Source organism: Citrus clementina, unplaced genomic scaffold (genome assembly GCF_000493195.1).
Source record: "Citrus clementina cultivar Clemenules unplaced genomic scaffold, Citrus_clementina_v1.0 scaffold_4, whole genome shotgun sequence".
NCBI lineage: Eukaryota > Viridiplantae > Streptophyta > Magnoliopsida > Sapindales > Rutaceae > Citrus > Citrus x clementina.
The window spans coordinates 8429739-8443235 of NW_006262274.1; the positions used below are offsets into that span (position 1 = coordinate 8429739).

The window sequence follows — 13497 nt, forward strand, 5'->3', positions numbered from 1 at the left end:
CCTTGTCAATTCTAAAAATTTACAATATCATAGGTAAAGATTATGACTATTTCATTTTTAAATTTTTAATTTTATCTTTCTTGTAGGAATTTTAAGGAAATATCAATAATTTAAAGAGGATTTTTTAATTTTTTAATTTTAATTTTTTATAAGAACTTTAAGAAAATATCAATAATTTAAAAAGTGTAAAATAGCTAATAATTTTGATTTTTTTTTAGTTATTTTCGTTTATAAACTATTGTTAAGGGTAATATTGTCTTTGCACGGTCAACTAACGGTCAATGTTAAACTTAACTGACGGTAGGGGGTTTTTTACAAATAAATCAATTCTCGCCATCTACTTGCAACAAGCCCAAACCTCAGGGGAGGTTTTTAAAAATTACCCAATCTTGATCCCTTATGGTATTATGGTCACTTTATTTTATGTATCAAGAAAATATCATCTTATTTTCATCTTGTTTCTATATTTTTAGTTACTTTTTAAATAACTGAATTCTTTATATTTTTTGAAAAAAACATGGATAATTTTCAAAATTTAAAAACTTAATTTATAAATTTATTGATTTTGAGAAACAGTAATGATACTGCACAAAGAGATTGTATTCTTATATAAAAAGAAAAAAAGAAACAAAGAGATTGTATATTAATGTTTGTATAATCTGTGAGGCTGTATTATTACCACCGTTTTTTTTTTCAAAATAAATATAACTTATATAAATTAAAAATCATTTTTTTTAATGATTTAGTTGTTGCTTGTTCAACAATTAGGAGATTATTAGCTACTACTTTTGGATTAACTGTAATTTTCATATAATGTAACTTAAGAATTGCCAAGTGTGAAAGTTTGTAATCAATTAAAACTCTATTTTAATTCTTTCAAAACTTCCTACCGCCTAAGTTTTATTTCGGAACGCCAACTTTTTAATCCTTCTGTAACTACAGTTAGTAAATTTCTTCAATATTAAACTTTTTAACCTCTCTAAGCAAGTAATTGATGCCGTGATTCATAAAACAAAATGACTCAAAGAGTGATGTTATGCTTATTTAGTTGAGATACTTAATTTATATCTCAACTGATGTGTCACCAATAAAAATTTCCTATTTAAATTAAAAATAATAAAACTTAATTATTATCTATTACTTGAATCCATTAGACAGTGAAATATCATTATTTGTCACATCAATTAGAGTAGATACCAAATATCTCATAGCTATTATTTAGCTATTATTGTTTCCTTAAATCGGTTATTCAATTGTCATGAATGTTACATGCATAGGCTGTATTCACACATGCAAGGATCTGGCATATAATTATTTAATTAATAATAATGATAATCATGACTATAAGTAGCAACTTGTATTACGCTTGCACGTACATCTCTTAGCTAGTGCTACAAACAAACTTGTCTCTTTTGGTAACCCTTTCCAATGGCGCAAAGAACACTTTTCACATCTTTGCTCATCTTTTTGTGTCTTATATTGTTTACAGGTTCGAGTCCTTCTCTCTATTTTCTCCCTAGACGTCGAACTAATCTTCTCTCTTATTTATATAATCATGGTTGATATATATATATATATATATATTTTTTAAAATAATTGCCTTGCAGAAGCCCATGCACTGATCATCGGAGGAAAACTGCAGCTACATAGGCATGATCATCATAGTCGTCGTCGTCATCATCATGAACACAGCTCTGATCTGAAGCTTTTTGTATTCGGAGACTCGTATGCTGATACCGGCAACTGCAGAAATAGTGTCCCCGGACCGTATGGCATTACTTTTCCCGGTAAACCGGCCGGTCGCTTTTCTGATGGCCGTGTCTTGACTGACTATATAGGTAGGTTCTCTCTCCAACTAATGAAATTTTGCATTTAATTACTCTTATATTTTTTTCTTATAACTACCATTATTGAAAGCTAGCTAGCAGTTTGTTCAGAAGTAGTTCAGATTATTGAGAGTTTGCTTTTGCTTAATTACGTTAGTTTTGATTCATTTTCATTTTTATCTAATAGTATTTACGAATAGGCTTATGTTTTGCTGAAAATAAAGATGTTCATGAGAGGAATGAGGACAGCAGATTGTAAACTATAAGTTGGATACAAAAATAGAGTTGAAAATGATCATGATTAGGAAATGTGAAGGAAAATGGGAAATTACATAACGAAAGGTAAAACTAAATCTTTTCTTTTTCTTAAAAATATATATAAAAGTAAATTAAACCCATTTCCATTTGATAAGATTGATTTAAATTTATCTAATAAATAGAGTTGAATTCAATGTTGATTTGAATTGTGCGTATTATGCTGAACGAATTTTTTTTAAAGAAATATATTGAACCCATTTCTTGATTTAACAGTTAATCATTTTCTTTTTCATACAGCTCCATATTTGGGCACAAAATCTCCCGTAAGTTACAAAAATTGGAGAAAATCAGGGAAGAGATCACAGCTAAAATATGGCATGAACTTTGCACATGGTGGAACAGGTGTCTTCAACACATTGGTGGATGAACCAAACATGACTACGCAAGTCAAGTTTTTTCAACAGCTACTGGAAGAAAAAGTCTTCACCAAACACGACCTTAATTCTTCCGTGGCTCTAGTATCTCTTGCAGGCAATGACTACGCCACTTATCTTGTCAAAAATAATTCAGATTTACAGGTAATATATTAATGCAAGTTGGTGAACTAATAGAGCAGTGCGTGTATTGTTGTCTTGAGGTAGGTAATCTATTGTTAATTATTGCTTAAGTGGCTGGGTAAAAGTAATTTATAAGTGTAATCTAGTCAGGGGCAGACCCAGAACTTTATATTACCCCGGGCTAAATTAAAAATTTTATATTTTGGAGTGAACATAAACATTTATAAGTAAAAAAAGTACATCAAATAAGGGGATACAAAAAACCCTATAAATATGTACTTTAAATAAAAATAAGTATATAAAAAGACTAGAAAACAAAAGATAATTTAAATATAAAAATATTATTTTTTAATTATGGAATATAACATTGCAACATATATTAACATCTAATTATATAAGAATTAATAAATCAATTAAGAATTTCAAGTTTGAATAAATCAATACATGTAATTATAATCAATTAAAATATTACAAATAGAACTTTGTGTTTGAAAAGTACTTAATTACCAAGCTTAAATAAATTAAACTATTAAAATTTATTCATCTTTTTAAATTATAAAAATATTAGTTGTCAAAAGTTTCAATAATAAACTAAACTCTAACCTAGTAAAAAGGTATTTGTGCGCCATTATTTCTTAGCCAGACACTCTGAGTCACTTTAAAAAATCAGATCAAAATACTCAAATTTTGTTTTCTAACTTATCCTCTTAGTTAATGTAACTAATAAATAAAATCTCAACATTCACATAAAAATTTTATTATATATCTTTTTAGTATTTTTAATACTAGTGACAATGTTATATTACATTAACATATTTTTTTAAATTAAAATTTTAAAAACAAATTAAAGTAGTAATAACATTTTAGACCCCTAATGTTTTCATTCTATTCAATAAGTATATAATTTAATCATTTTATAAAATAAGCCACTAATAAAAAAATATAATTGAATTAGGGATTATTTAAAAATAAAGTAAAACTCTATTGTTTTATGAAATTTGATGAAAACACAAAAGCAACTGAATTAAGGACTTATATAAAAATAAAGTAAAAACTCTATTCTTATATAGCATTAATCTAAAGACATGGGGTTTAAATGATTTTTTCTGGACTAGACAGGCTGTAGGTCCGCCACTGAATCTAGGTAGTGTTTACTTTCTGGAGTGGGAGTGTGGAGTGTGGAGTGTGGAGTGTGGATTCCTCTCACTCCAGTGTTTACTTACCTTAAAAAAGAGGGGAGTGGAAGTGAGAATCCGTGGATCCCACCCAATTTTGGAGTGTGGAGTGGGATTCCCACTCCCATTCCACTCCCCCTCTTCCCATTTTATCCTTATAATTTAAATAAATAAATAATATTTAATAAAAGAAATAATATCATATTTAATAAAATAAATAATATCATATTTAATAAAATAAATAATATCATATTTATTAAAAATAATAATTATATCATATTTATTTTATTAAATTTAATAAAATAAAAATAAATAAATATTATATTTAAATTAATAATATTAAACATTAATTTTAATAAATATTAATTATTTATTTAATTAATAATAATAAATATTTTATTCTAAAAAATATTAATTTTGTACTATATTATCAATAATAATATTTCATTTGTGTTGCTATTATTAATAATTTTTATTCACATAATTTAAATTTAAATTAATAAAAAATTATGATTTACATAATTAAGAATATTAGTAATTATTATTAATTTATAAATATAATAAAATATTTATTTTATTTTCCAAATATATATTTTATTAATTTTTTAATTACAAATTATAATTCTGTACATAAGGATAAAATTGTAATTTAAAATAATTTACTTCCAATCCAAGACAAAGTAAACAAATAATTAGGATTCTGATTGACAATCCATACTTTCATTTAGTCTAAGTAAACACCCTACTCTCACTCCCACTCCACACTCCTAATCCAAGGATTCCCACTCCTCAGGATTCCTACTCCAATCCAAAATGTAAACGCAGCACTAGTGAAGAGCTCTGGATTCTACTCAATAGGTTGATTTAGCTCAATAAATAAATAACAATTCACACGTGTAATGTCTAGGGTAAAAATTTGAAAAAGACGTATGTGAGACTAAGTTAAGGCACTATCAAGGCACTAATAGATTAGTTCGTGTATTGTTGTCTTGAGGTAGGTAATCTATTGTTAATTATTGCTTAAGTGGCTGGGTAAAAGTAATTTATAAGTGTAATCTAGTGAAGAGCTCTGGATTCTACTCAATAGGTTGATTTAACTCAATAAACAAATAACAATTCACACGTGTAATGTCTAGGGTAAAAATTTGAAAAAGACGTATGTGAGACTTAAGTTAAGGCACTATCAAGGGGACTCAATTAATTTTGGGCTTTAGGCGAATTGTTTCAATAAAACTTTTTTAAAAATTTTATAAAAATTCATTTATTTAAAATCAATTTTCCTAACTTTATGAGATGCAAAATTATTGATCAAATTTTTATATTTTAATTTCGCTAGTATATTTTTCTCAATAAATAACATAGCTAATCCATTAAATCTTTCTTGTGACATGATTAATTTTAAATAAATTTTTAGCAATTTTAATTTTGAAAAACTTCTTTCTATGGAAGCAACTGTTACTGGTATCGTTAATAATATTCTATAAGAAACAAATGCATTTGGAAAAGATTCAATTTTTTCAAATAATTAAGTACATCAAGTGGGGTATTTTTTTCACTTTGAAAAAGTTCTTTTAAAATTCTTAACTTTGAAAACAAATCTAAACCATCTATATCAGAAAGCGTATCATGTTTTAAAGCATTTTCAAGATTAACGCAATAAGTTTTTAAAACATCATCACTTAACAATTGTAATGGATAATAATAAGTTAACAATTATTTGGCTTTTATAGAGTTTTAAATGAAATAATGTTAATTAGAGATTTAATAGGAATAAATAGGATAAATTGTTAATCCTAACATTAAAAAGAGATTTTGTAGGGATTTGATTATTTATTTATGAAAAAATTATTATAAAATAATAATAATATATATAAATAAAAAATTTACTAGCTATAATTTTGAAAAAAAATTTGGGGTCTTTTTATGTTGTGGGGCCCTAGACAGCTGACTAAATTATCTAAGGAAAGAGCCGCTATTGGCCACTATCTCAATATATATCTCATCATTGTGGTATGTTCAACCAATTAAGAAATAGACCTACCTAACCATAGTTCTATGATGAGTTCCGTAAAATTTTTATTTTTAGTTAGTAATTTTATGACATTAAAGTGGATGATCCCACTATGATCTCCACTTTCAGTCCCACTACATTCGCCAAAATGATTTATAACTTTTAATTGGTTGGCACAACACATATGATGCACTCGATCTACAAAAGTGCTTCTCATAAAAAGTTTGAATCCAATTTTACAGAACATTGATGTTGCATCATGTATGTATAGGGTTTTCCAGGGTTAACAAAATCTATAATTGGACAACTAGCAATGAACCTGAAGCTTATTCTTGACTTGGGAGTGCCAAAGATAGCAGTTACTTCTATGGAGCCAATGGGATGCTTGCCTCAGTTATCAGCCGTCTCTTCATATGAAAATTGCAGTGAAAGCTTGAATTCAGCCTCCAAGTTTCACAACCAGCTATTGGAGCAAGAAATATTGCAAAATTTCAACAATGAGAGCAAGAGGCCCGTCATTTTTACTCTTGATCTCTATGGCGCTTTCATGTCTGCATTAATGAAGAAAGAAAACCATTCAGGTAACTAATAAGCGTTAGTCGTTCATTATGTGTCTGAAAGTTTTACATTTTCCCCATATTCTTTTAACAGCTTTATAAGACTAGCATTTTAACTTTATCATCTTGGCATGTACCCTCTGAAATTTTAATTTTTGTTTTGTTTGTTAAGTGACTGACCTAGAGATAAAGATTCAGTGTTGATCTAAGTTTTTCACTAATCTTTTAAAAATGTGTGATTGGTGGTAATTACTTATCATATAAGAATACGTAGGTAATTACTTTTCAATCATACGTTACTATCAATGCATGCATGAAAAATATCACATATACAAAGATAAGTACAAAAAAATTCAATATTGCATCCAAATTTCAAATGTACATGCCTTTCTTGTAATGCATATGCATATCCATATGGGTTATTCATATAACCCACATTTTTTTTTACCTAACGCAGGAAATGTGAAGTTAAAGACCTCATTGCAGCCATGTTGTGCGGGTGTCAGCAAAGATTATTTATGTGGGAATGTAGATAAGAGTGGCAAGAAGAGATACATTGTTTGCGAAAACCCTAAGTTGTCATTCTTTTGGGACAACATACACCCTTCCCAGAATGGCTGGCATGCTGTTTTTTCTGAACTTCAATCTTCCCTCCGAATCATCCGCGAATAGGGTTTTGAATTAATAAAAGATTTTTGAGAACATATTATGGGTGGTTTATGGTGTGTGGCTGTATGTTGATTAAGTATATACTTTTTGAATTAATAAAAGCTTTTAGATTTCTTGATTTTTTTAAAAAGTTTTTAATTCTAAAATGTTCCAGGGATATAAAACAAACCTTTTTGAACTTCGAATTATCAAATACCAGTATCCGCTTGAAATTATTTTATCAATTGAAGCGGATATTGTTTTATCAATTGAACTGATTAACATATACTAATTAAAAAATTCACATTAGAACCAGTATAAAATTAAAAAAAAATTGAAAACATTAATTAAAAATAAAATATATTTGTAAACTTAATATCTATACATGTGTCCCATAGAAGAGTACAATATGTAACAGATAATTTGGATAGAAAGAAATGTAATTCTTAGTTCTTTTTTTTAATCTTAAATCAACTATGAAATATGTTAAGATGGAGCTGTAGACATAGATGTATCAGAATTTGTAAATATATTAAGATTCGTGTGTATCTATGACTATTTCCATGTCATGCCTCTTTTATTTCACCCTTGTAATAAAATTGCAAAAAACGAGCAACTTTTTTCTACAGGAAATAAAAAAACTAAAAACTCTTCTCATAATTCTTGTGCATTTCATCAAAGATTGTGATTTAAATAATTATAGCTACAAAGTATTTTGCTAAAGTTGCCATGCACTTCACCCACTCTGCCAAGCTCCAAATTAAACGTATATACGCCGTAAAAGACCGAAATAATTAGGCTTTATGATCTATCTTTAGTATATTATTTTTTAAATTCTTATTGTTTGAGGTCAAGGATTCGAGTTTTTCCACATGTAAGGCAAATATTTATGTATTTTTTGCATTGTAGATTTTTTAATGGCTTCTAACTTCAATATATCGAGATAGGTACTAACAGATGTCTAGTTTAGGTGAAGATGCCAACAGATATATTAGGTTTTATTTTCCTATTATTTGTATTTTAGTATCTCATGTCTTATGTACATTGAAATAAAAAAAAATGAGAAAACGACAAATTTTCTTCATATTTCATAAAGTATATCTGGATGCTATTGAAAATGAACTGAATTAAATTTAAATATATATATACACACACGTATGGATATTTGTTATATAAACAAATAGAACAATATGAGTTTTATACAAGAGTAGGCTCTGGCGGCACCAGTGGTTCTTCCTGGTGATATAATACAGAGATAAACACAACGTTTAGATCTGTTATCTCTCTCTTTTTATTTATTTTTCCTTTTTCTTGTTTTTCCCCCAAAAATAGTTCACTAAAATGTACAAATATACAAATTTACTAATAGATGCATATCTAGTCTAGTCCAATGTCTGTCGGGCAAGACGGGATGCATTCCCTTATATGATCAAAGTCTATTAGTGGGTTTCATTTTGCACCTGAGTTGATGGTTTCACATCTTCTTTTTGCTGATGACAGCCTTACATTTTGTGGAGCATCCTTGATTGACTGCTACAAATTAAAGGAGGTTTTTGAGTCATATTCAGCAACTTCTGGATGTTTGTTTAATTTTGATAAATCTTCTATTTTATTTGACCCAAGCGCGCGGGAGAATGTTTGAAATGAAATTAAATGTTTACTTGGGCTTACAAAGGTGTCTTCGTATGATAAGTATTTGGGATTACCATCTGGTGGGCGGCAGCGAAGAGCCTTTTTAATTTCATGAGTTACGGTTCCGGGTGGAGAAGAAATTGTGTGCTTTGGGGGAGGGTATATTTTCTTGTGGAGGCAAGGACGTTGATGATGGCTGCAGGGGTATCTCACTTATGACGTGGATATAGCTGATGTTGAGGCCTTTTCCTTGAGCGGCCGATTTGCTAAGGAGATTGGTTTATCTCCTTCGACTGTAGAGTTATATTTTTGCGTGTTGTACAATATATTATGGGACAACAAAGTACGCATACAGAGCTATTGTGGATCATTTCTGAAGTTCATCACTTGTTAATACTAAAGCAAGATTTTCGGATATCTCATATTTTTTAGGGGATGCAATAACGTAGTTACGTAGCAAATACTTTAGCTCATTTTTGCATTTTGCTGCCCTGAAACCTCTGTTTGGATGAAATTCCTAGTCATCTGACTAAATATCTTTGACATTGTATCTTGTTATTTTTTTCAGAAATATATCAAAAGTATTTTATTCACAAAATCGTCTGTAAGAACCTGTCTTGATGTACTGTTATTATACTTGGTCCAAATTGAAATATGATCCAAATAAAAAGAAAAATTACTGACCTCAAACATGATGTGCCCATCACTAAGTATGCATTCAACCAACTGTTAATATTTATTTATTTCTTGTCATATCTCTTATCAATTATTTTTTTTCCCCACAAAGTATTCACATAGGTAATGTGAAAAGAGAAGCTAAGGTCTAGCTCAAGTGCCACAGAGCGGCCTTCTCGAATCTTGAGCTCGAGCTTCAATGAGTGCATGTGTGAATTATTATTAATAATATATAGATTAAGGATTTTATGTGATGCTGTATTATAGTATTGATAATGAATTTGTTTTAGACCCTTTGCTTTGAATATTTTAATGTATACTATCAGTTTAATTGAGTGGAAAATAATTAGTTGAATTAATAAATAATAGGTAACCTTTAAAATTAAGTTGATGAATTCAAATTAAATAAAGATATTTTTGAATTCAACATGAAAAGAAAGTGATCCATAATAACTCTTTTTTTCTTTCTTTTAATCTATAAATAATCTTTTTTATTTGTTTTTAGCTAGTACAATATTACTAAAGTATTTATATCTTTTTATTTATACAAATATTTTACATAGTTGATCAAAATCTAAAGGTGTACTTTCATTACATCATTGATACTGTAGAAAAAATAACAGCATCAAAGACCTATAAAGTAAAAGGAGAGGAAACGAGTTAGTCTCCCATGTTATGCTTAAGTGGATAGCTGTCACCGCCTTAGGCCATGATTTGCCGACGGCAAGGCTTGGCTTGTAGCTTGTGCCAAGCTGCGGCAGCAATATGGGCATGCTTGACGGCAAGCATAAAAGCAAGTTAAGACCGGCGCGTAGGTTGGGGCGTGATAGCAAGTACACACTGTAGGACAAGTGTAGGGAGTGCAAGACAATGCGCACAAGGGCGTGTGGGCAATGCACACCGCATCTTGCAAACACGTGGGTGCGTGGGAGCACGAGCTCGTGAGCGCGGGTTGATGAGGGCATGTGTGTGGGATTCACGAGACCCGCGACTGCAAGACGCATGAAGCACACGCTGGCTAAGTTGGGCAGCAAGCGAGATGACGCAAGACTAAGTCAGGGGCTATAGAATCGGTCATAAAAACAAGCGTGGGTCGTTGTTGGTGCAACTAGTAGGGGAATATGGGCTTGGATTACGTGCCTAGAAAAGTGGAGACAAGGAAAGTGGGCATTGGCAGTTACTCATTAAGGGAAGTGGGCAGCGGCGGCTATGCTCTGCAACTTCCTTGCCTTTAGTTTAATGGGCAGTAGTTACATTATCCGAGGGGGAGCAGAGACGTGCTTCCTTAAATCATGCTTAATGTGCCTAGTCTTAGAATGAGGTGGCACGAGAGCAGCGCGCCACCTCACCTTAATAAATATGGGTGTCATTTGCAACTTGTATATATAGTGAGGGTAAGTGTGTGTTTTAGGGTCTAAATTTTGGTAGAGAGTGAGATCCTCTGAGCACACATAGCCTCTCGCTAGGTTGTATACTTTTCTTATTAAGAGAATAGGAGAGTTGGAGGTCGTTGCCTCCATAAAAAAAACAATCTTGTGTGTTTTTGTTTCTCCTTCATTGAAACAAAAAATCCTAAATGCTTATTAACACATAGCCTCCGTTGGCGTTGGGTGGCTGGTCGAACGAGGTTTGACGCTGTCACAGGCTTGCCGCATCATAGAGAAAAGCCGTGTGACAATACCCAGATATTATTAGGAAGCGTGTTGACGCTTGCAATGAGTATCCGGCCCATCTCATTCGAAATCTGATGGCCCAAGTGGAGCCCGAACTAGTTAGCATGGTTAACGTATTGGTTGGTCGTGCAAAGTTGCTCCATTTTCATTACTGTTTGCTAGTGGCGAAGCTATGAATTTATTTTAACCTGAACTAAATAAAAAATAATATAAATTTTTTGGGAGTTAATATGAATATTATTAACTTTATTGAGATTATAAAAATGGCATTAAAAATAAATATGAACTTTAGTTATTTTGTTATGATTTATAATATTTTTTTCTAAAAATGAATGGGCCTCAAATAAATATTCAAAGGGCTAGCCCAAGCAGCAGCTCAAATTAACCCTCTCTTAGTTTTGCTTCTATTTGTTGCCATATACTAAAAAAATGTTCATATAAACACATGCTAAATAATGAATAAAAGAATGCTTCTAAAGTAGCAACTTCTCCACATGGAAAGCAAAACAAGTTATAGTTCTCATACTTATACGCTCTAATTAATTTATAGAATTAATTTTTAAATATATTGTTCCCATTAATTTATAGAATTAATCCTTTTAGGGGAACCGATTTATAGAATTTATTGTGTTTATGCTAAGTGAACGATAGCATAAATTGTCACGTAAATTGTCATTTAAAGACTTTTGTAACACAAAATTATGTAGATTAGAAAATGTTAATTATTAAATTTATAGAACTTTAATTATTGTCATTCTAAGTATAACTTACTTTTTAATCAGATAAGGTCTAAATCTTTATCTTTTTGAATAAGTAAAATATTCTATAGCCTATTCCCTCCATCTTTAACTTTGTCTTTATTTCTTGAAAATATGCGAATACATAAGTAGTTATTCTTATTATTATCATCCAAAATTTTCAAAAAATTTGAATAGTATTCAATAGGGGTGTTCGCGGATCGGATTTTACTGATTAGACATCAATCCATATCCGATCCATGATTTTGCGGATTATAAATTTTCAATTCAATTCAATCCAAATCTAATCCATACATCTGCGGATCAGATACGGATTTAACTCAATCCATATCCAATCCATACGTCTGCGGATCGGATGCAAATTTAACTTAATCCATATCCAATCCACCATTTTGCGCATTAATTTCCGAATTAAATTTTTTAGTTCTCTCCAATCCATGAACTAGGGTTGGCAATGGGACGAGATGGGATGGGATTTATCAATCTCAGTCCTGTCCCGTATATGCAAGTGGGATGAAAAAACGTCTCACTCCTGTCTCTATATTTTTTTTGGGACAAAAATATGTCCCGATCCCGTCCCAAAAGAGATGGGATCCTGCGGGATTCGGCTGAAACCAGTGATTGTGAAGTGGCTCAATGGACTTGGGGAAGAAGATGGCTTCCTCTAGTCAGAATCACACGGCCGATGACCTTCAAATTGGTGTTGAGAGTGTATCGAACCAGTATTGGGTGTTGTTAGTGCATGTGACAGCGGGGAAGCTTAGGGTTTTTTGTTTGCAAATTGTTGGTGACTTGCATTATGTTACTTTGCTTTTGGGTGACTTTGTAAATTGTTGGTAACTTGGTGTTATGTTAGGTTGTTTTTGCTAGTGTGTGTGACTTTACTTTTATTTTGTTTAACAATTTTTACAAGTTATATTTGTATATTTGATTATTTAATTATTATTTTATTTTATATTATTATTGGGTAATGGCTAAGATATGTTATAGTGCTTATGTAACTATGTAATGTCACATTTATAATATTTTTTAATTAAATTTATAATTATTTTTAACTAAATAAATAAATAAATATTTTTTTTTGCGGATTCACGAATTTTTGCGGATTTACAGAAATAAATCCATATCCAATCTATCAACTGCGGATTTTTAAAATTTTAATCCTAATCCATATCCAATCCACTAATTCACGGATCAGATAGATTAAGCGGATCAGATTGAATTCTACACACCCCTAGTATTCAACAACTTCTTTTTGGAGTGTTTAAACTTACTATATATATTGGAATTGGTTCAGCCATGATCATTGGCAATCAGCCAAGATTATTGGCAATATTGTAGGCTATGTCTTTTACCCGTCAGAAGCATAACTTGTGCAGTTAATTTTGGCACATCACATGTTTGACGAAATTACCATAACAAATGCGTAACTCATGTACTCTTTCTTTTTTTTATCATCAATTCTGTACTATAAATATGTACCTGCAAATAGTAAAATATACACAAAAATCATTTCTTTTATCAATTGTTCTTCTTCTAATTTATTTTACATGGTATTAGAGCATTGATTACTTTCTTCATCATGAGTATTGAATCCAGCCTCGGAATTTATCCGAGTACATCCACTGGGTTGGTCACTCAAAATCATACTTCTCCATATTATCTTCATCCCTTTGATAATCCAGGCACTGTACTAGTGTCTCAACTCCTAACCAGTGATAACTATC

At 30.5% G+C, this 13497-nt stretch overlaps 1 protein-coding gene across 1 annotated transcript; it reads left to right on the plus strand.

Annotated features, from left to right (window-relative positions):
- Positions 1–1397: 1397 nt before the first annotated feature.
- Positions 1398–7056, plus strand: LOC18044931 (GDSL esterase/lipase At5g03610). Its single transcript, XM_006436568.2, has 5 exons — positions 1398–1489; positions 1608–1838; positions 2382–2662; positions 6099–6408; positions 6842–7056. Exons 1-5 carry the CDS (start codon positions 1429–1431, stop codon positions 7054–7056), a joined length of 1098 nt encoding a protein of 365 aa, XP_006436631.2. The 5' UTR covers positions 1398–1428.
- The last annotated feature ends 6441 nt before the right edge of the window (positions 7057–13497 follow it).